General features: G+C 60.4%; 2 protein-coding genes across 6 annotated transcripts in view; both read right to left on the bottom strand.

The window, feature by feature from the left end:
• SH2D4B (SH2 domain containing 4B) overlaps positions 1 to 1,967 on the bottom strand; it is a 95,784-nt gene extending 93,817 nt beyond the window's left edge. For 2 of the 3 annotated variants that reach the window (XR_009186284.2, XM_058299385.2), the window contains exon 1: positions 215 to 1,967. Coding sequence is in view for 1 of the 3 variants with exons in the window: in XM_023589894.3 (XP_023445662.2) it covers positions 215 to 254 (40 nt within the window). In the remaining 2 variants the exon portion in view is untranslated. The remainder of the gene's footprint in view (positions 1 to 214) is intronic. The other variant, XM_023589894.3, reaches the window with a different exon arrangement.
• Positions 1,968 to 9,339: 7,372 nt separating this feature from the next.
• Positions 9,340 to 22,939, bottom strand: part of TSPAN14 (tetraspanin 14) — a 58,120-nt gene continuing 44,520 nt past the window's right edge. For all 3 annotated transcript variants that reach the window (XM_058299382.2, XM_058299383.2, XM_058299384.2), the window contains exons 3-9: positions 18,871 to 18,921; positions 17,834 to 17,980; positions 16,835 to 17,005; positions 15,771 to 15,896; positions 14,744 to 14,788; positions 13,528 to 13,647; positions 9,340 to 10,619 (exon numbers count right to left, since the gene is read on the bottom strand). In XM_058299382.2, the coding sequence (XP_058155365.1) occupies positions 10,548 to 10,619; positions 13,528 to 13,647; positions 14,744 to 14,788; positions 15,771 to 15,896; positions 16,835 to 17,005; positions 17,834 to 17,980; positions 18,871 to 18,921 (732 nt within the window). In that variant the 3' untranslated portion in view covers positions 9,340 to 10,547. The remainder of the gene's footprint in view (positions 10,620 to 13,527; positions 13,648 to 14,743; positions 14,789 to 15,770; positions 15,897 to 16,834; positions 17,006 to 17,833; positions 17,981 to 18,870; positions 18,922 to 22,939) is intronic.

The following is a 22,939-nucleotide window of genomic DNA, read 5'->3' as shown; positions in this document are numbered from 1 at the left end:
CTGTGTTAGATGTATGTTGTCACAATTTTAAAACAAACAGGTAACCTCTGCCTGGTAGGAGGAAAGATCTCCTCCTATCTGTTACACCAGGAAGAAAACAAAGTGGAATCAGTTGGAACAACTGAAGGGAATTTTATTATGTAATTTAAGGGCAAAGCAAACATCCTTTCCCTATAATGAGGTTCCAAAGGTAAGGGTATGCTAGCAGACTTACTCTCCAGGGACCGGGTCGTGATTGTTGTTGCTGATCTCATTGATGTTGTCGGTGTTCCGAGAAAGAATGGAGCTCTTTCTTCTCAGAGCCTTGTATCAGGCAACCTGGACAGGGCAGGATGTTGTCTTGTGCTTGAAGGGAACCTACCCTCTCTGTGTGTGAGGTTGTAGAAGCTGCTGATGCTGAAACCAAAAGCTCGCCCTAAGCATGTGCTCAGAGCCACTCACTGCCGCTCTTACGGTCAGGACAGGAAGTTGGGGTTTCGAGAGGTAAGTGGGTTGTCTCTGGCTACCCAGCCAATAGTTGCCATGTTGGGACTTCACCCAAGTTTCAAATTTTAAGTCCACGGCATTATGAATCTGTTGATCGTGGCGTGAGGCCCAGCTCTCCAGCGAGGTGCTGACGGTGTCACTGTGTGGGGCGGGGGCCCTCCAGACGGGTGGGGAAGCGACAATCCGAGGGGTGTCCGGCCGTGGAAGCGCTCTTTCACGCTCGGGGCCCTCGAGGAGCTGGCCGGCGGGCGCGGGTCAGTGGGGCAGGCGGTCAGGAGACACTCAACCCGGGACATGACCCAGGAGAGCGCGGCCCGAGCGCCAGCGCCTCAGGTTGCCAGAAGGGGCTGGACCGGGAGCTGCGGGCGGAACAGGACCCGGCACCGCCCACCGACGCCCCCCCACGCACAGGCCTGGCACCGCCCACTGCTGTGCCGCCACGCATGGGGCTTGGCCAGCCCACCAACGCGCCCCCAAGCGCAGGGCCTGGCCCGCCCACCGACGCACATGGCCCGGCACCGCCCACCGGCGACCCCACGCACAGGACTTGGCACCGCCCACCAACGACCCCACGCAAAGGGCTTGGCACCGCCCACCGAGCCCTTACGCTCAGGACCCGGCACCGCCCACTGGTGCACCCCCACGCACAGGGCCTGGCCCGCCTATCGACGTGCCCCCACGCGCACGGCCTGGCACCACCCACTGATGCGTCCCCACGCATTGGCGTGCCCCGCCCACCGACGCTCCTGACGCACTGGGCCTGGCACCGCCCACCGACGCCCCGCACGCACAGAGCCTGACCCGCCCACCGGCGCGCCCCCACGCACACGGCCTGGCACCGCCCATTGATGCTCGCCCACGCATAGGGTCTGGCCTGCCCGCCGATGCCCCCTCGCGGCCTCTCCGGGCGCGGCAGGAGGACGGGCTCCCCAGGAGGGGCCAGGAGGGGCCCGCAGGGGCCGGCGGCTCCCGGGGCGCTGAGCGGGGGCTGGAAGCCGCCCTCGGCCCGGGCCAGTCCGGGTGCGGTCCCGCTGCCTCCTCCGAGGGACGTCCCCCGCCGAGCAGGATGAGCAGCACCGGGGGTGGCCGTCGCGTGCTGATTTAAAAGTCTACGTGTTTGTGTAGACAGAGGAAAAATAGGGAATGACATGCGTCTAGATCTGTAGAACGGCTTCTCTGCTACTTGTTGGGAGAAGGGGCCACGTCGGGTAATTTTATATCGTCTTATACAATAAGTAAGAAACATAATTCATGTGACGAAGTAAAATGTGTTGCAGAAGTCCTGGAATGTGACTGCACACTTCAGTCTAGGGGGTAGTGTGGCTGGACAGGCTCGGAGCTGCCCAGGTGGCAGGCTGCAGGGGCAGGCTCTGGGCCCCACCCTGGTCCCCACCTCAGACCCTCAAAGCAGATCGGAGCAGGCCGGTGCCCTGCTCCAATCCCTGCCTCTTCACCAGAGTGACAGTCAAGGCCTTTCCGTGGCCCCCTAGCCCTGCCTGCCCTGCCCTGCCCCACCCCGGCCCACCACCCTCTGCGCTCCTGCTCCAGCCACACGGGCCTACCTGCTGCCCTGCCCAGAGCCCGCAAGACTGAGGCCCCTCTTTGCTTAAGACTTTAACTCCTCTGTGTTCCTGACTCCTTCCTCTGCTTTATCCCTTAGCACATTATCACTTAGGACTTTCTAAAACTCCACTCATGGATGCGGTTCTGTCCCTTTCTCCCAGTAGGTAAGAAGCACCACTGCGCAGGTCCCTCCACATGGTTGGCTCACTGATATGTCCCCAGGACCCAGGGCATTGCCTGGCATACGGCAGGTGCTCGATAAATACCTACGGCAAAAGTAGGTGAAGGAAACTTCAAGGCGAAACTGAGCAGAGCCTGTGCAAATGCAGGAGGCTCTGGAGACAGGTCTCTGGAAGCTTCAACTGGGGAGTTGTGGGCCGATGAGCTAAGTCTGTGGGGCACTAGGTGGACTGACCGCAGCCCCCTCACAGGCAGGATCAAGGGATGGCAGAGAACCCCATCATCTCAGCCAAGGCCAAGCCTGGGCACAGCCAGAACAGAAAGGTCGACCACAGAGGGGCTCCTCCATTCTGCACACATCCCCTAGCGTGGCGTCCCTTGGGGAAGCTGCCCCCACGAGCACACTTAGGAGCTCGCTTGCAATCCAAGTACTCGGGGCAAGTCTGGAGTAACTTCTGCCTTGTCACAGTTAAGCTCCCCTGAAAAATCATGAGCATAAAAATCAATAGTGACCCCGTATGAGTGCAGCAACCACTTAGAGAATTCAGCATGATAAAGACGTGCTCATACAACAGGACCCAGACATAGGAAATACTGAGATGAACCAAGGACAGCGTGGGGACCATATGAAAAGAAGTATAAGTCTCTGCTGAGAGGAGCAGGTGTAGCTCGGTGGTTGAGTGCCTGTTTCTCATGTACAAGGTGCTGGGTTCAATACCCAATACCTCTTTTAAAAAGAAGTCTGCCAAGCACATGCCTAGGGTTTGAGTTGGCTGAGGGACATGCCACAGCCATCCTCAGAAGGACCCAGTGGTGAAAAAGGCTGCATGCAGCCCCCACCCACCATCCAACTGCAGTCTTTCCAGAGCCCTGAGCCAGGAGGTGAGAAAAGGACAAACGTTCAATAAATGGAGCTGGGAAAATTAGTTCTGTCCTCGCCTATTCCATGTAATTCTACCAGGACACCCCTCATAGGCCATGAACTCTGAGGGTCTTGGGGTATATATAAGTAAGTGCAAAATAACTGGTATAGTCAATAAACCAGGCTTCAATTAACAATCAAGGCCTGTCGACAGTACAAAATGCTCTAGAGCCACTAGAATTGATAATGAGAAGACCATGTAATGACATGAGGATACTCACGATGTATCGCTAAGGGGGAAAGCAGGTGGTAAAATATTGTGTTTGGTCCAGCTTTATGTATCAGGAAGAAGAGTGCTGTAGCCTCCACCGGCTTCTAAGGAGACTAAGCAGGTTCTGCTGAAAGGAAAGGCCCTTGCTGTCCGGACGTGCACAATCAGGGCCAGAAATTAGGATTCCTGAGCAGCAGAGGCGAGTGGGGAGAAGAGGGGGCCAGCCAGCCCCACATCTCTTCAAAGCAATTTAACTCACAAATCGCCTACCATGAGCAGCTTTAAAAAAAAAAAAAAAAAAAGCAGAATGGAATGGGGAGTGGGATCACCTTTACCTCGTAAAAAAAAAAACAAAACAAAAAAACACAGGTGGGGAGGAGGGCGGCTCTATCTGGTTCTGCCAGGTCAGAAGCAAATCACAGACCAAGCAAAGGCATGGAGAGGGATGTGCAAAGCTCCCCAGGACTTAGCAGAAGCTGTGGGTAACCTTCAACAAGTGCACCTCTCTGAAGTCTCCATTCCTTCCTGAGCAAAGTAAATACCCACGCTCTTGGTTACACAGCACTCGGGGGCAGTGGCCGTGGTTTTGTCTGCAGATCCCTTGCCCCATGTATTCTTACAAAGTAAAAACACACATAAGAATATTAGTATGACTTGCCAAAGACCACATGGTCCGTCAGCCCTGCCCACTCCTCTCCCAGCTGCAGGCGGAGTCACGTCCAAACCCCTCAAGTGCCCTGGACTGCCCTGGCAGGGCGAGAAGGCGCAGGGGGCTCCCCAGATCAGGGGGACCCCGGGGCCATCCCCTCCCTAAGTGCAGCACGGGGGAATGGCTGCCAACGCTGCTAACAGGTGCTAAGCACCTTGTCTCTCTCCTAATTCTCAGAACAAAGTTATGGAACAGGCAGTTCATTATTCCAAGTTTACGTTCGAGGAAACCGAGGCTCAAGGTCACACGGCTGAGGGGCCCCCTCACACCCCATCCCCACCCCGCCGGCAGGGCCCTTGTTCTCAGCTGACGCCTCTCTCCGGGCCTCGCTGCTGGGGAGACCGCCCAGTGCACGAGCCGGGAGGCGCCTGGAGGCGCAGGCCACTGCGTGGCGCGGGGCTGGGAGCTGCGGGGCTCCTGCCCCACGCGCAGGCCTCAGGCAGCAGCGGGCGCGTCTCCAGCGCCTGCCCCCGCCCCTCGCCCTGGCCGTGGCTTGCCCTCCACGTGGCTCCAGCGCTCAGCCGAGGCCGTGCTCGACCCCCAGCTCGCCTCCTAAAAGCCTCTCTCGCTCGTCCTCACTCTTTCCGCCACCAGCCGGCTCAAGGGGACGCCTAGGACCTCAAGAAGCCGGGTCCCGGGAGGCGTCCCCCCACCCGCCCCCCCCCCGGGCGGGGCAGGAGCAGAGCAGCACTTGTTGCAGCGCCGCCGCCGGGGTCGCTGGCCGAAGCTGCGTGGCTCTTGTGGGCCCATCCAGAGGAGCTGACTCGCGGCCAGTGAAGACGCTGCTGCGGCCTGGGGGCCACACATGGAGACCCCCGCCTCACACACAAATGATGCTGCTATAGAGCTGGGTTACTGCCCTATTCCACTGGCGAGGAGACGCCTCCTGGCAGCCGCAGACCTGTTTTACGCCAGCGCGTGCCCAATACCCGAGGCCGGGGTCACCAGGAAGTCTTGCGGCTAGAGCTCCTGGACCGTAGTCCGGTCCACCATCAGCCCTGGGTGCTGGGTGCCGGGTCGGCCTGACTCAGTTTCCTCACTTGTAAAATGGAGGAAGGTGTTGATTCTCTCTCTTTCCCAACCCAAGCATTCCCATCGTTCCTGAGAAAGGAACCCGGCCGATGCCCCACCAGCCCCGGAGGCAGCCACGCCGCCTCTCACTGCCCTTGATCAAGGCCAGGGGCTGCCATCCAGCCCGGCACAGCCCTGGGGGCACTGTGGGAAGAAAACACGACAGCGAACCTGGCCCAGGGACAGCACCAGGGCCGCTCGGCCCCCTCCCCAGGCCAAGGCCAGGCCACCCTGTGCATCCTGCTCAGCTGCCCAGCGGCCCCCACGCTGAACAGCAGTTGACAGACCCCACCCGGGGTCCCTCAGCCACAGGACCCCAGCCTCAGCCTGGCAGCAGTGGGCACTCCCCAGCCCGTCATTACAATGCCAGTCTATCCCCCCCCCCCAAGAAAGCTTCTTATAAAGTGGTTTTCTTACACTCCTAGGAAGTAATTCCAAGAGCAAAACACTGCAGGTTTTACTTGAACCTACAGTTGGTGCTGGAGTTGGTAGGTGTACGTCCAAGAGACTTGATCTCAGGGCTGTCCATGTGCCAGCTGGGCCCTGAGCCCCAGCAGAGTTGCAACACCTACTCTCCAGTTCACTGGACTCACCCAGGACAACCAACAAGGCGAGGATGGACAAGCACCACACCAAGGAACAGAGTCTACAGCTCCAAGCAGGAGAACCCCATCCCTCAGCCACATGCGAGCGAAGCCCCGTTAGAGGTGGAGTGTGCATCACTATCCAGAATGCTCATGATTGGGGAATAAACTAGGGACTAGAATGGACTTACTGGTATTCTGCTATAGACTTATTGTGATTCTAGCAATGGAGAGAATTATATCATTGATGTGCAGTGGCCACTGGAGTTGCTGAGAGCAGGGAGGGGGGAAAGGAGGTATAATGAGGGCATTCTTGGGACTTGGAGTTGTCCTGAATGATTCTGCAGGGACAGATGCAGGACACTAAATATCCTGCCATAACCCACTGAATGGACTGGGAGAGTGTAAACTGTAACATAAACTATAATCCATGCTGTGTGGCAGTGCTCCAAAATATGTTCATCAATTGCAATGAATGTACCACACTAATGAAAGTTGTTAATGTGGGGAAAAGTGGGGGGTATGCAGAGTGGGGCATATGGGAATCCCTTACATTTTTTTATGTAACATTTTATGAAATCTAATTATCTTTTAAAAATAAATTTAAAATACTAAAAAAAAAACCCTGCAGGATTTTTATAGGCCTGTTTTAAGGGAAAAAAAACAACAACAACAAAAACACATACCCCCAAACCATCCACTCTCAGAGGTATACAGGACTTGGCAGCCTCCCTGCGCCCACTCCCTCTTCCCGCAGGACCCTGCAATTCCCACAGGCGTGGTCCAGCGAGGATCGAGGTTCATCGGCAGTGGGATAGCTCCTGGGACAACAAGGCAGGCAGGGAGAGAAGGAAGCCAGATCCTTGTCATCACTGAGCCACGTGGATCAAAGCACCCCTGAAATTCGCCCCACCTCTGGTCTTTCCAGTTCAGGAGCCAAAGCCCCCTCCCCTCCTTGTTGCAGCTCGTCAGGCAGGTGAGCACACTCCCTGGTCCCAGGGCCTGCTTCCAGGCTCACAGCGGTGGACAGTGACCACAGGCGACGCTGCGGCCAGCAGCGCTGAGTACAAAGGCCGCAGGTGGTGGGGACGATTCCCGCGTGTGTGAACGCGCCACACACGTTCTGAAGGTACTTAAGAACGGCGCCTCTGAGGGGTGGGAGGCAAGTTTTCACTTCACACTGTGTTTGGATTTTTACTTGTTAAAAAAAGACCAGCTTAAAAATGGTTTGAGGTGATAAAATGACAGCCCAAGGTGATAATTTATTTTGGTACTTATTAGCTGCCTTCTGAAGCCCCTGCTGAAATGGAAGTTGCAGCATACAGGAAACCTAGGCGGAAAAACAATTATCTGAGCCCTCGAAGCTCTCCACTTCCCCTCCTCCCCAGCTAGGGTCCCTACCACAGGAGACGGAACAGAACCCACTGCACCCCCAGACTCTCCTTCCTCCCCATCGAACTGCAGCCCCCATCATGTCTTCCTGAGGTGCCCTGGAGACCCCAGAGTGTTTTGGGAACGAATGAGCTCTTAAAGAAGCTCGAGCCTCTGCAGGGGAAGAGCCGGGTCCTGCTGGTGTACTCAGGCGCAGGCTGCTGCGCACGGCCCTAGCGAGAGCTCCCACTGTGTGTAGGCAGGCTCCGGATGCCATGCCTGTGGGCACAGGCTCCGCTCACCATCCTGGACCCCCGCTCTGTGCAGCCGAGGGCGCTGGGGCTGGAGGGGGTGGTGCTGGTGCTCCTGAGCCCAGGCCCAACAGGAGCCACTGGGGGTGCTGAGACCACTGCTCATTCATGCTTCTCTGGGGCCACTGGCCGAGAAGCCGTCAGGTGGTCCCTGCAGCAACTGGGAGTCACCTCTTCCAGGGAGCCCTCCTGGGGCCCCCCAAGGCCCAGGCAGTCCACTTGCACACACACCTGGAGGTGTGCTGGGCACATGGCCACCCTAACCCAGGGACCCTGCTGCAGCCTGGACACCCAGTGTGGCCTGCAGAGAAGCCAGCCTGTGGCTGGACCAGGCTCCAGAGTAGGGGCAGAGCTCTCCAGGCTGGGGGCCCGCACACTTAACGGCTGTTTCCAGTCAGGTCAGGAGACTGTACAGGCTGCCAGGCTTGGCTGTGAGCTGGTTTTGCCCTGCAGGAGGCAGAGATTCAGAATTCCGAGATGGAAGCTAGCTCCAAGTTCTGGGCCAGGACTTGCAGGGTTTGACGTGGTCCTTCCAAATCCTCAGCAACAGCTTGCCTTCATGCCTCGCTCTTGGGCACGACGGCTGCCTGAGCCACTCTGATGACAATGCATTCCTTTCTTCGAGGTCCGGGACTCCGAGCACAGCTGGTGCTCCCGGAAGGTTCTGTATCTAATTTCGCTCTTATCCATGGTCAGGCGCCCAGTGCCGGGCTTCCTGGGGACTAGTCAAGGGCCTTCCTGCCAGGCTCAGAGCCCTGCGGGCAGCTGGGCCTGGATGAGTACCTGCCAGCCAAACCAAGAGTGTGGAAGGGGTGTGGCGGGCCTAAGGGAGGGACAGTCACATGGGGGGAAGGGGTGCAGTGGCCCAAATAACGGACAGTCATGTGGGGTGGAAGGGGTGCAGTGGGCCTAAGTGAGGGGCAGTCACATGGGGGAAGGGGTGACAGTCACATAGGGGGTACAGTGGCCTAAGTAAAGTCATGCAAGGGGAAGGGTAGAGTCAGCCTACCTAAGGTTAAGTCACATGGCAGAGCCCAGAAGGGAAGAGGGTAGGAGGGGTGGGAGGGATGGGACACGGATGGACGGACAGATGGACTGAAACCTGGAAGTGAGCATGTGCTGGAGGCGGGGGCAGAGGCCCATGCTGGCCCCAAGGGCCCTTGTCTAAGAGGACAGGGTGGGCAGAGATTCAGGGAGGGCCCCCAGCGCAGTGCAGGTTTGCTAGGGACCCCCACGAGGGCCCCTGCTTGTGGCTTTCTTCTCTTTCCTCAGCCACCTCCCTCAGAGTCAGATGAGATGGCTGAAAATGCCAAAAGGTTCTGGGAACCAGCTAAAAAGCCACGGCAAGACGTGGCCCTGCAGAGACGCCACAGAGGTCCAGCCGTCTGGTCTACCTGAGTGGACCTCACAGCAGCAGTCCAGGAGCTGTGGGGGAGACCCCCCACTCCCAGGACAGGCTGCACCGCAAGAACCTGGTAAGGTAAGCTCAGCCACCGGCCCTGCTTGAGAGAGCGCCAAGAGCACAGATCACTCAGTGGCAGCCTCTGACGCCACCCTGGGTCGTCCCAGCTCTCTCCCCTGGACTGGACTGGATGGGAATGGCCAGAGAGACCCTAAAATAGCATTTTTCCATAGTACTACAGTCAGAGTTCTTCTACCTCACGCTTCTAGCTGGGCACAGCTAAGCCACAAGCCAACGTGCTCCAGTGGTAGACTCCAAACGAAGGATAACTGAAAGGGGCACAGAGAATCTAAAAATCACTCGATGGAACTTCTTTCAGATCTGTGCCAACGACGCACTGCTTTCCCGCCTGCACTTCGGTCTGGTCTGGCCACATGCCCTCCCTGCGCCTCCCCTGGCTGCCGAGCTTACCACGGAGATGCTTAATCCCATCTGGACAGCGACCCGGGACAAAAACAAAACCAGCACGTGAATATAAAGATATATTCCATAAAAGAGTTTGGCAGTCAAAGAAAAGCATCACACTTCCTAAAGACACAAGCATTCTCCTCCCCCTAGTCTACAGAAAAAACTCTATAAAATAAAGTTACATCATCATCGTCAACACGCCCAGCACATGCCACTCCTGAACGGACACTGCCCCTGCACTGGGGGCTCTGGGGCATCAGGAGGCAGCGCCCAGCTACCCCAGGGCTACTCAGTACTTGAGACTTCACTGCCAAAAGCAAGCCCAGAAGAGCCCCGGCTGGAGGGGTGGACACGGCAAGCAGAGGCAGCCAAGCGGCCACAGCCGGGCCTGAGGCCTTTCCCTCCAGGCAAACCAGCCCTCGGTGGCCAACGAGACGCCCTGGCTGAGGGCTCTGGGCTGCCCACCCACGGCCAGGGGCGGGGGCAGGATTCAGTCCAGGCAGCAGGTTCAGTAGCACCAAGACCACAGCAGAAGACAGTGGGAGGGGGGCACAAAGCACCCCGGGGGGCATGGAGGGGGGCACGGATGTGCATCTGGGGATCTGGGGGTGTGTGAGTGGGGTCACATATGGGCACCTGGGGGGCATGGAGGGGGGCATGTATGGCACCTGGGTCGTGAGGCACGAGGACAGGGAGTGGACGGGGCCTGGGCCTCAAGACCCTCCAGGACGCTGAAGGTGGCTTCGGCCAGAACGCCCGGAAACGCTGCTTAGAAGAAGACGCCATGGGGAGGAGAAACGTGTGAAGACATTCTTACCCTATAAATAAACTATGTACACGTCTTAAGGAGAAGAGAGCCGGCTCTCCCGGGGGGAACACAAAGCTGCTGGGGGGAGGCAGTCGGCGCCCCTGGGGGAGCCGCCAGGGCTGGGCAGGGCAGCGGCCACGCACTGGCTCGGGCCGCTTCCCGCGGACACGGCGAGGTCCTGCCGGCAGCCCCACCTCGCAGGCAGGGCCGGGGCTCTCGAGTGATGGAGGCGCTCTGCACGCCGACCGCCAGCCCCGGCTCCGTGGGCCGAGCCGCGTCCTCCCCGCGGTCACGGCCGCTGGCCCTGGTCCCGGCTGGTCTGAAGAGGGCCTCCCCAGCGGGACTGAGAGGTCACGGGTCGGGGGCTGGCTGGGGGCGCGGCCGCGTGCCCCTGGACGCGACGCGACGTCGGTGGGGCTCTGCGCCCACGGCGTGGCTCAGCTCGCACTCGCCCCGGCTCCTCAGAAGTGGTGGCCGGCCTTCACCGCCTCGATGTCCGAGATCAGGGTCCTCGCCAGGAAGATGCCAAATATCTGAAAGCAGCGCCAGGGGGCGGCTGTCAGCGGGGAGCCCAGGCGCCCCGGCCACGCCGGCAGAGGAAGCAGACAGCTTAGGCTTGTGGCAAAAGCTGCCCCCGCACTGGGAGAAGGGCCTTGTCTGTCTTTGTCTCCCTAGAGCCTGGGAGACTCAGAGGCCGCGAGAACAGCCCCCGCCCTGCTTCCCACATCACCAGCCGCGGCGCGTGCCCCAGAGAGGGAAACGCCTGGAACCCCGGTGACACCAAAAGTACCAGGTTCTGAATTCCAAAAGAGTACGTCCTGCATGTTTCCCACAGCGCTGCCTGGAATGTGTCCTTGTGGATATGGCAGCATGAGAAGGCAATGCTCTCGGACCGTGAGCCAGGAAGGCAGCTCTGGTCACGCTGGCAGGTTCGCCCTTCCTCCCCTTAGATTCTCACTGGGGTCTGTGCTTGACAAGCCAGTCCTTCCGTTCCTTTTCCAGGTGCTTCTGTCTCGCCGCCTTCCTCCGAGACGGCAGGAAGGAGGGTGGGGCTGATGGCCTCAGTCCCCCAGCCCCTTCCCCTGGTCAGGCCAGAGGCCAACACGTTCCCTGCAGAGCCTCTTCCACCTGAGCAGCGCAGCTGTCCCAGTGCAGGCCGGGCGGCCCTGGAAACGCTCTCCAGGCGCTCGGCTCTGCAGCCAGCCCTTGGGCCACACGTGGCCTCTGTTCAAACACAGGGCAGCCTCGAAGGAAGAGGGCGGCCACGAGGGGCGGCAGGAGCAGGGGTGCCCCAGCCGGCTGAGCACTCCTTACTCCAGCCGCTCACCAGAGGGGACTGACCCAGCTCCTGGGGCAGCCCGCACTGCAGCGCTACAGCCTGCCAGGCACACAGCCACAACCTGGCACCAGCCCAGCCTGGGCCATGGACACACGCACGTACCCCTCTGCGTGCACACCTGAACACACATACACACTAGCCTGCACATGCCCATGAGCACACAGCCACAGGTGTGCTCACACACACGCAGCCATGGGCACCCACCGCATCCCTTTATTCTCTCAGGTTCCTTCACGCCACAACAGCGGACAAGCCCTCGCAGAAGGGCCTCCCTCCCCAAAGCGGAAAGGGGGAGGCCATCCCAGTCCTGCTCCACAGCCCCCCAAGGCTGCTCCACCACCTCCCAGGCCTGCCCCGCTGCCCCCAGGCCTGTCGCACCAGCTCCCAGACCTGCCCTGCCGCCCCCAGGCCTGCCCCACCACCCTCAGGCCTGTTTCACCAGCCTCCAGGCCTGCTCTGCTGCCCCCAGGCCTACCTCGCCACCCCCAGGCCTGCCCCGCCGCCCCCAGGCCTGCCCCGCCGCCCCCAGGCCTGCCCCGCCGCCCTCAGGCCTGATTCACCAGCCCCCAGGCCTGCCCCGCTGCCCACAGGTCTACCTCGCCACCCCCAGGCCTGCCCTGCTGCCCACAGGTCTACCTCGCCACCCCCAGGCCTGCCCTGCTGCCCACAGGCCTACCTCGCTGCCCCCAGGCCTGCCCTGCTGCCCACAGGCCTACCTCGCTGCCCCCAGGCCTGCCCCGCCGCCCCCAGGTCTACCTCGCCACCCCCAGGCCTGCCCTGCTGCCCACAGGCCTGCCCCGCCGCCCCCAGGCCTGCCCCGCCGCCCTCAGGCCTGATTCACCAGCCCCCAGGCCTGCCCCGCTGCCCCCAGGCCTGCCCCGCTGCCCCCAGGCCTGCCCCGCTGCCCCCAGGCCTGTCGCACCAGCTCCCAGACCTGCCCCGCTGCCCCCAGGCCTGCCCCGCCGCCCCCAGGCCTGTCGCACCAGCTCTCAGACCTGCCCCGCTGCCCCCAGGCCTGCCCCGCTGCCCCCAGGCCTGCCCCGCTGCCCCCAGGCCTACCCCGCCGCCCCCAGGCCTACCCTGCCACCCACAGGCCTGATTCACCAGCCCACAGGCCTGCCCCGCCGCCCCCAGGCCTGCCCCGCCGCCCCCAGGCCTGCCCCGCTGCCCCCAGGCCTACCCCGCCGCCCCCAGGCCTACCCTGCCACCCACAGGCCTGATTCACCAGCCCACAGGCCTGCCCCGCCGCCCCCAGGCCTGCTTCACCAGCCTCCAGGCCTGTTCTGCCACCCCCAAGGCTCCTCCACGACCCCCAGGCCCGCCCTTCCACCCCCAGGCCTGCCCCACCACCCCCACGTCTGCCCCAGCACCCCCAGGCCTGCCCGGCCACCCCCAGGCCTGCTCTACCGCCCCAAGGCTCCTCCACGGTTCCCAGGCCCGCCCTTCCACCCCAGGCCTGCCCCACCGCCCCCACATCTGCCCCAGCACCCCCAGGCCTGCCCGGCCACCCCCAGGCCTGCTCTACCGCCCCAAGGCTCCTCCACGGCTCCCAGGCCCGCCCTTCCACCCCAGGCCTGCCCCACCGCCCCCACGTCTGCCCCAGCACCCCCAGGCCTGCCCGGCCACCCCAAGGCCTGCTCTACCGCCCCAAGGCTCCTCCACGGCTCCCAGGCCCGCCCTTCCACCCCAGGCCTGCCCCACCGCCCCCACATCTGCCCCAGCACCCCCAGGCCTGCCCGGCCACCCCAAGGCCTGCTCTACCGCCCCAAGGCTCCTCCACGGCTCCCAGGCCCGCCCTTCCACCCCAGGCCTGCCCCACCACCCCCACGTCTGCCCTACCGCCCCCAGGCCTGCCCTACCGCCCCAAGGCTCCTCCACGGCTCCCAGGCCCGCCCTTCCACCCCAGGCCTGCCCCACCGCCCCCACGTCTGCCCTACCGCCCCCAGGCCCGCCCTTCCACCCCAGGCCTGCCCCACCGCCCCCACATCTGCCCCAGCACCCCCAGGCCTGCCCGGCCACCCCCAGGCCTGCCCTACCGCCCCAAGGCTCCTCCACGGCTCCCAGGCCTGCTCCACCGCCCCTGACCCTCTCCAGGGACACACCTGCAGCAGCGAGATGGCAATGAAGACACCGGCCACGATGTAGATGTTGCGTGGGAGCCAGCCCTCCAGCGCCTGGATGCAGCCCTTGGTGAAGATGGCCTCGTCCCACCTGCTCTTCGGCTGCGGGGACAGCACGGCGGCCTGAGCCCCTGCAGGCCCGAGGACCTCCCGTCCCAGCCCTGGCGCCGGCCCCAGGGGAAAAGGGCACTGGAGGCAGGCGCCAAGGACGGACGGCACGCTCCAGCAGGAGCACGTCCGCTTTGTCCACGTGCCGTTTTAAGACCATGTCTGACTGAAGGCTCCCGGGCTGTCACCCTGCAACTCACTGGACAGGCCCCCGAAGTCCACATGCAGGGCAAGCGGAGGGGGCGGGGGCCGTGGAGAGGGAGGAGCCCACGCAGAGAGGGAAACTGGCGAAGGGACTCAGGAGTGGGCAGAAGGAAGGGGGAAAGCGGCCTGAGGTATGCCTCGGGGTGGGCAGCGGGCCGTGGGCGCGCGAGCCAGGAAGGCCGTCAGCAGAGCGGCTCCCTCCAACCCTGAGCCCGGTGCAGGCGTCCGCGCCGAGTTCTCACCCCGCACGCAGCTGCCGCCACCCACCCCTGGCTGCCCAGCTGCCCAGCCCCTGTGGCCAGACGGATGCCGATTCGCTGAGGAATCCACAAACGGGGAAGCCGGCGTGGACACTGGCCTGTCTGTGCCGACACCACCGACCCTGGGCGTGCCACGCCAGAGCGCACAGTCCTACGATGTCCTTGCCCGCTGGAGGGCCCTGCCCATCCCCCAAGACCCCTCCTCAAAGGCCACCGGTCACGGGGCAGGCGGCCTGGGCGTCACTTTTTCTCTCCAGCCAAGCGCGCATTCACAAGAGCCCGCAGTTCTCCCTGGGACTAGAGGAAGACGCTGTCCTGGCCTGTCCCCCATTTGTCACCACCACCCCCCGGAGAGAGGCCCGGCCAAGCCACACGCGCCTGTTCATTCTGAACCTCCCGGTAACAGACGCCGTCCGAGGCCCCAAGCACCCCCTTTACAGCGTCCCTTGGCATCCTCAAGCTTTCACCAGTTTTGTGTCTGTGAACCTGGACTTGAGGTCCACTCCTGTCCCCGGGGAAGAGCCTGTGCAGGGAGCTGCACCCACTCCGACTTGCACCTGTGCTCCATCAGGAATAAAGCCTGAAGCCTGAAGAACTCTTAAATTCGGACACACCAGGGTTCTCACCTGAGTCCTGACATCATAGCCACACTGTGTATTCACCACTTTTTGCTGTAAGAAAAGCAGAAGAAAATTCAAATCATTTTTGTTCCCTTGCCAAGCCATCAGTGGCGGGCTCTAGAATATTCATGACCGACTGCCAGCAAATGCCATTTTTGCTCACATCTGTCAATCGAGCTGCTGCCAACCTTGCTGTGCTAGGACAGAGGTCCACAAACGTTCTGTCAAGGGCTAGGCCAAGTATTTTAGGTTTGCAGACCACACGGTCTCTGCTGTAAAGGCTCAACTCTGCTGTGACTGTGCGAAAGTAGACACAGAACACGCAGAGAGGGCACGGCTCTTAAGCGTTACTTACAGACTTGCAACTTGAATTTCATGTCATTCTCATGTCACAAAATATTCTTCTCCTTTTGATTTACTTTCAACCACTTCAAAATGTAAAAAGTGTTCTTAGCAAGGGGGTGGTACAAAAGCAGGGGGCAGGCCTAGAGGCCAGTTCTGCCATGCCTGAGTTAGGGGCTCAAGTTAGATCTGCCAACGGTTCGTGGTCAGAGTGGAGACCTGAGCAGACCCGCACCTCTCCCGGGTGGGGAACGGGCCCCTCTGATAAAGCTGACATGCTGCCTGTGCAGGGCCCTGCGGTACAGAACGCGGCGTCACGCAACTACACGGAGTGCAGAAAGCACCCGTTCTGCTCAAGTTCAGACCAGGTGAGGGTGCAGTTCCTTCAGCCATTTCTGGAACCTGCGAGCCGTGGACGAGGAGTGCAAACAGGTGAAAAAGACAGAAGAGAAAATAATTCTCCACCACCAAAACCTTGCTGATGGGTACCCCACGGCCCGGGGCATTCTCTCCATTGAAAGGGGAGCAGAGGGCAGCCTGGGCGTATTCTATTCACAACCTCCTGTCCTGGTACCCCAGCCCCCGGGAGAGCGGTGGGTGACGCTCTCTTCCCCACTCCACCCAGAACACCAGAGGTGGACGATGCGCCAGCGTGGGGACCCCACTGCACCGCCCGGCAGAGCTGACTCACCGCGGGATCCGGCACGCAGCAGGAGAAGGGCACGCCGCACTTCTCCCTGCTGTAGCTGGCGCCGCTGCAGTTGAAGTAGACGTTGAGGTCCCAGTCTTCAGGGCCGAATGCTCCGCAGCACTGGTTCTGCAACCACAAAAGTCAAAAGCCGCGGGGCTCAGGGCTAGGCTGCGGGCCGTGGGGTGTGGGGCTGGGGGCACCTGCCCACCGCCTCTGACCTCGTGTCCTTTAAGAGGGAAGCAGGTGGGGGTCCCCGGTCCCCAGTCTGCACCCTGATGCGCCCGCTCAAGAGGACATGGTCCGCGGTGCCTTCCCGGGTGCTGTCCTCCCCTCTGAGCTGGCCCTGGTGACCTTCCCTGCCTCTTTACACAGCAGCTGCAGGGTGCTTCCACCCAGCAAAGAGTCAGGACTGGGTGAAGGGGGACAGTCGGGGCTCTGCCCCCGGGAACTCTGCCCTCCTCTGCCCCCCCCCACCTGCACTGGCTGGTGGAGCTGCCAAGAAAATCCTCAACTGTCTAAACAACTTGTAAAAGCAAGCAAAGCCTCCTTGTGCTAGCAACGGCGCCCCAACCCAAGAGTAGAGCGGGTTTCTCAGCGCAACCTTGCCGCTGACATAGGGTCTAAAACACCACACACAACTAGAACTTCTGCTTTTTAAAGCTTCCAAGCCAATGGTTATCCTGTGTCGTTCCAGGAGCTTTTAGTGACTACTCAATACTTGGCCTTGAGGAAGTTCCAATTTACCCTACCTCTCTGGGAAACCTGACTTTGAAAAGGAAAAGGCGGCGACAGAGAAAGCCCCCAGGGCACGAAGCGTCACACCAAGCAAAGCTCCGGCAGGAAGGGAGGGCAGCTGAGGTCCAGCCTCCAGCGCAGCGTGCCGCAGCGGAGGGGCGGCGGCTGGACCACAGCCAGCGCTGGGCATGCCCTGCACCTCCCAGGGACGCAGTGCTCTCCATCCGCGGGGGCACCCAGGAGGCTCTGCCCTTCCCAACAGAAGAGGCAAGAAGAGCCCCCGGCGGGGGGTGGCGACTGGGGCGCGGGGGCTCGGGCGGGCGGCTTACGGCTTTCTGCAGGGAGTCGATGAGGTTCTGCAGGTCGATGTCGTCGCGGTACGACCTGATGTTGCTCTCAAAGAACTCGCGGAAGCGGTCCCGCACCCAGTCCTGGAAGAGGAAGGCCAGCACGGCCACGGCCAGCTCCAGGAAGAAGATGAGCACGATGGCGCCGCAGAACTGGGGGTGGGGTGGGGGGCCGGGGTTTACATGGTGCCCCGGGACTGCGGGGGTGGGGTGCACTGCACCCACCGGCCTTCCCAGCAGGGTCACCCGCAGACCACGCCGTGGGCTGGCGGCCCCAACTCCACGTGCACATTCGTGGGGCCGGTAAGGGCACGCGGAGGAGCCATCAGTGGACGCCAGCGGGCTGTGCCCCTCGGATGCAGCCCGGCCCAGGCCGGACCCTTCAGGGGGAGGAAACTGAGGCTCAGGTGTGCTGTGGGTAGCCGCTGCAGGAGGCCAGGTGCGAGGGCCCCCAGCCTCAGGGCCATCGCTGGGGGCCACGGCAAGCTAATGCAGGTGGCCTATCGATGTGGGACAGGAAAGCGCACCCACGAGCCACCCACGTGGAAGCAGGATAGTTTTGAAGGGAAAACAACCCAAAAAGAACCACATGCTTTTTCTTTTTAAATTAAGATAAAAAAAAAAGAAAGCCTGATACAATAAATACAACAAATGATATACCAAAAAAAAAAAAATCAAAAGGTATAGTGTTTCCCGGGTGTACTTAATTTTAAGGGATGAATGCATTTTAAAGTGACTTTGTCTATAAATATAAGCTAACGCCCGGCTCAGCCAGGACTTTAAGGGCTGGGGGCTGCATGCTCCGCTGACACGCCCTGGAGGAGGGGGACGGTGTGTCCACCCCACTGACCCCATCCTGATCGTGGGGCGGGCCGCCAACGCGCAGCTGCAGGCCTGAGGGAGGGCGGCATGCAGCGGGGCTCTGAGTGGGTGTCACGGGGGTCACCGGTGCGGCCCCCACCCCGCCCCCGGGCAACTCACAAACTTGAGCAGGCAGATGTTCTCGCGCAGGGCGCCCACGCAGCCAGCAAAGCCGAGCGTGAACATCACCACGCCCACCATCAGCACCAGCACCACCGGGTCGATGCCGTGCAGCCGCGTCACCCTGGTCAGGTCCGACAGCACCCCCTGCAAAAGCGCAGGGCGTCGAGGCTGGGGCCGCCCGCCCCGCACTCCACCCAGAGGCCCGCAGGCTTCCGAGCCACGGGGCCTTAGCGCGGGGCCTCAGCCGTGGAGCCCAAGCCCTAAAGGAAAGCGCTTCGGGGAGAAGTCGCCCACGGAAGACGCCCCAATGGTGGAGAGGTTCCAAATCCGCACTGTCTACAACGGTCGCCACAGTCTCGGCTGCTACCGAGCACTCGGAACGTGGCTGGGGCCACGAGGAGCTGAACTGGAGTTGCATTGACGTAAACGTAAATAAAAGCACCGTGTTTTAGGGATCGGACACCCCAGTGCAAGACCGGGCCGCTGCAGTCCCGGGGGTGGCCACACGGTGGCGCTGCGAGCCCGAGGTCAACAGGCTGGAAGGTCACCCCAGCTCCTGGGGGCTCAGAGGCCCCCGGAAGGGGAGGCCTTACCCAGCTCCCAGGGCCCTGACTGTAGCTGCTCCAGCCCCCCTCAGGATCCCCGTTTCCCACCTGGGCCCCCTTGCACCTCCTCTCTCTCCCCCCACCCACACCCTGCCTACCCCTCCCCAGCACCCCCAGGCTGGGCAGCAGCAGGGACTGCTTCCCGGGCAAGCACCTGGACAGGGGCACTGAAAGGGGATTCCCCCTGCTCCAGCAGCAGGGGCAGCACTGCCTCGCTGACCTGCTGCAAGGCCCGGGCTCCGGGGACAGAAGAGAGCTCTCACCACCCCAAACTGGCCTCAGCAGGCCCTACCGGGGCGGAGCCCAAGGGTCAGCAAGGGCCAGGCAGAGTTCTGGTCAGGTTCGGTCTCTGCTTCCAGGAGCAGATCCGAAGCTGCCGCTACCAGGTGCCGGTCAGGGATGTGCTGGGCCTGGGCGCAACTCGCCTACCTTCTCACTCCATGCCCACAATCCGACTCCGAGGAAGACGACGCCAGCCAGCTGCAGGGGCGGGCAGGAGGGGAGAAGAGAGTTAGGCGGGAAGCACAGGCTCGGCACCTCTAGACCGCGAGGGTCCTCGGCAGCCGCCTTCCCGGGAGCCCACCAAGCCCGCCAGCAGCCTGAGTGCGCTCTGTCCCTCCGTGCCCGCTTCCCCCTCACCCCCACTCATTTCCAATGCAACCAGGGCTCTGCAGAGAACCGAGGCATCCCACCCCGGGGAAGCGGCAGGGCGCACAGCCAAGCACCAGCTCTGCGGCTGCCTCCTGCCCCAGACCGCACAGCCCAGGCTTGGGGGCACCAAGCACCCAGCTCCCTGCTGTCCCCCCCCCCACCCGAGACCCTTCTGAACGCTGGCAAAACTGCCCGCTCCATCCACCCTGGAGCCCGTCCCCGCCCCAGACTTCTCATCTCATCCTGCGGCTTCAAACACTCCCTGTCCACTGCAGGTTCCCAGATGCCACATCTCCCGTCCTGGCCACTGCTGAGTCAAATACCTAACTCACCTCCAACACAACCCCAGCCCACCCTCGCCCCTCCCCAACCCTTCCCCGCCCAGGAAACGGCACCACCGTCCACCCGCTCATTTGTTCAAGACAGAAAACTGAGACCTCATGCTCGGTGCCCGTCTTGCCCTCTGACCCCCAGCCCACCCACCAGGACCCTCTGTTAGAAGAGGGCACGCACCCAGCGCGGCTCCCTCCCCAAGGCTCCCACCCTTCAACCCCCGCCTGGCCCTGCAGAGCCTCCACACGGTCATCAGTCAAAACAACGGTCATCGGTCAAGACGACGTACACCAATCTCAGCCAGTGAGCCCCCTTCACGCTTGGAATAAAATCAACCCCCATCGCAGCCCGCAGACCCCAGCCACACTCCTCGGCCCCCACCAACCTCACCCCTGCGTCCGAGCACTCTCCCCATGTCACTCTTGGCCTCTGCCTCTAGAGCTGCCCCCTCGGCCCCCCACGTCACCCCACACCTCCTCGGGTGGCTTGACCCCTGGTGGCACTCCCCAGCCTGCGAGCTGCCCGCTGTCTGCAGCCCTGTAGCCCTCGAGGCACATGGGCTCCGTTTCGTTCAGAGTTGTACCTCAAGAGCCGAGAAGCGGGCAGCGCGAGCGGCTCCAGGGCCGTCCCACGGGGGTCCCCCAGCTCCACCCGGCTCCCTCGGGGACTAGCTGCTTCCAGAGGCCTCCGGATCCCTGTGGGCCCAGCACAGCTCAGGCTGCCCACCCCCCCACGCCCGACACCTTCCGTGGCAGCCCACAACCTGGCACCAGGTAGAGCAGGCGAGAAAATTCCACCTGACGACATCTGTGCTGCTTTAACTTCCCCCAAGAAGATCCACGTACGCTGGAAGAGGAGGCTGGTCTCGGGAAAGGAGGTCTGTTCTGCCAGAGGATTCGGAGCACAAGGTCTTCAGAGTTCCTGAACGCTCCCGAGCCCGTGCCCCCTGCCCACGCTGATCTGCGGACAGAACGCGGCCTGGCCATCCATTCGTCGGCGCGCTGGGCCCGCGTCACTCTCCATGGCCCTTGCGCTCAAGGCCCCTCCCGGGAGCCCTCACTGAATCCTGTTATCCTGCGGCCAGTTCTCCCCATCCCAGCGCAGTTCTCCCTCCCTGGGGTGGCTGGGCTCCTAGAACCAGGACGCGTTTTCTCCCCATTCTCTTTTAAAGGAAGAACTAAAGCGAGCTCGCAGTGGAAAGACAGGAGCTCAGGACACGTGTCCAATTGCGGTCCAGTGCTCCCATGGCTTGGACAGGGGAACGGCCTTTTCAGAGACGAGGAAAGCGAGGAAAGACCGACGGGAGCCCTGCCCGGGGCTCTTGCACTAGGTCAAGAGGAGGGCCCCGCTGCCCTGGCTCCGGTGTGGCACTGCCAGCCCCCAGCCACCTACTGTCTCAGCCGCGTGCCCTCCTGCTCCGTGGTCCTCACGGCAAGTACCCCCAGCCTTTCCTGATGCCAGGCACTGCGCCACATCCTGGCGCTGCCACCATGGCCTCTTTTGCAAATGGGAAAGCTCAGGTGTGGACAGCCCGTGTCCATCGACAGATGAATGTGCGAGCACGCGGTGAGCATTCTCCAGGCACTAACGGGAAGGGGCGCTGCTGGGTCGGCCCATAAAGACGGACGGTAGATTATGAGTATCCAGAAGCAGGAGGGCTGGGGAGCCACTGCTCAATGGGTGCAGAGCGTCTGTCTGGGTGATGAAAAGGTCCTGGTAATGGCTGGTGGGTGCACAACACCGCATGTAATTAGTACCACTGAACTGTGCACTTGAAAATGGCAAACTCTGTGTTATATATTAACTGCATGTATCAGTCAGCCAAAGGGATGCTGATGCAAAGAACCAGAACTCTGTTGGCTTTTATAAAGGGCATGTATTTGGGGTAACAGCTTACAGTTACTAGGCCATAATGAGTCCAACCCATGTGACTTCACAGTGACCTAAAACTCCTTTGAAAGCAAAATGAAAAAGGTAAGACACTGGGAATAAATGGAATAAAATGTCACTGGTCCATACAGGACAGCAGATCTTACAGTGAAGAAAGACAAAACATCCAAAAAAAAACCACTTTTTAAAAATATTTTCATTTTTTTAATATCCCAATTTTAAAATTTTGTTTTAGTTTTAGTTTTTGTAAGTTATTATGTATTATATTTCTTATGTCTAAACCTATCATTCTTTTTCATTTTCCTATGTAGTTGGTGATATTCTTGGCTTCATTTTAGGAAGTTTTGGATCACAGAAGGGCCACAACCATGGCAGGGGAGGAGCACTGGTGTGGGGTTCAGTGACGAGGGATACATGGGAGGAAGTTCACCTGGGCACACATATAAGGTATATAAATGTGTTCAAGTGTTCATGGGGCGTTGTCACAGTAGGTGGAAATTCACACAGTAACTGAAAGAATATTGAATTTCCACCCTGGTGAGCTCTGCCACAGTCTCTAATGGAGTAGCAACAGTCCCCAAAGTTCAGGGAAATGACTAGTGAAGAAAGACGGTCCAATGATGGGGCTTTGATATTGACAATTATGCTTATAAGCCTTTCCTCTTGAAATTGCAACTAGGCCTAGAGCCGCAGGATGCCTAAGAGTTACCTCCTGAGAGCCTCTCTGTTACTCAAATGTGGCCTCTCTCTAAGCCAAACTCAGCATGTAAATGCATTACCTTCCCCCCCAGTGTGGGACATGACTCCCAGGGATGAGCCTCCCTTGGATTACTACCAAGCACCAGCTGGTGATGCAACTGGAGAAAGACCTTGACTAAAAGGGGAAATGGTAAAGACAAATGAGTTTATACAGCTAAGAGACTTCAAAGAGAGTCGGGAGGTCACCCCAGAGGTAACACTTATGCACAGCTCAGCAGAATCTCACAGACGGCCAGCGTAGATACTACTTCAAATAGTGGAGCTCCTGAGGGCTACAGAGACATCCAGGTCCTGCAGTCATGGCAGATGGCTCTGGAGTCTGGTGCCTTGCCACTGGGCCCTACTTTGCAGTTAGTGCCCTAAGTGTGACAGAATTAGACTCAGTTGTGACTTCTCTACATGCATCTCTTCTGTCCCTTCTATTTGAACCTATAGGTGGTGCTGGAGTTGGTAGGTGTTTGTCCAAAAGACTTGAATCTCTGGGCTGTCCATGTGCTGAGTGTCCTGAGCCTCAGCAGAGTTGCAACACCTACTCTCCGTTCATTGGACTCACCCAGGGCAAATAACAAGGAGATGAGGATGGACAACCACCACAGCAAGGAACTGAGAGTCTACAACTGCAAACAAGAGAGTCCCATCCATCAGTCAAATGGGATCAAGGCCCCCTCTCAATCAGAGGTGGAGTGGGCATCACCATCCCAGGATCTTCAAGATTGGGGAATGAAATAGGAATAGAGTGGACTTACTGGTATTCTACTATAGACTCATTGTGATTCTAGCAATGGAAGAAATTATATCACTGATGTGGAGACAGTGGGCACTGGAGGTGCTGAAGGCAGGGAGAAGGAAAAAGTGGTGTAATATG

Source organism: Dasypus novemcinctus, chromosome 6 (genome assembly GCF_030445035.2).
Source record: "Dasypus novemcinctus isolate mDasNov1 chromosome 6, mDasNov1.1.hap2, whole genome shotgun sequence".
Classification (NCBI taxonomy): domain Eukaryota; kingdom Metazoa; phylum Chordata; class Mammalia; order Cingulata; family Dasypodidae; genus Dasypus; species Dasypus novemcinctus.
The sequence above is the reverse complement of the archived record's forward strand: the minus strand, read 5'-3'. Positions and strand labels throughout refer to the sequence as shown.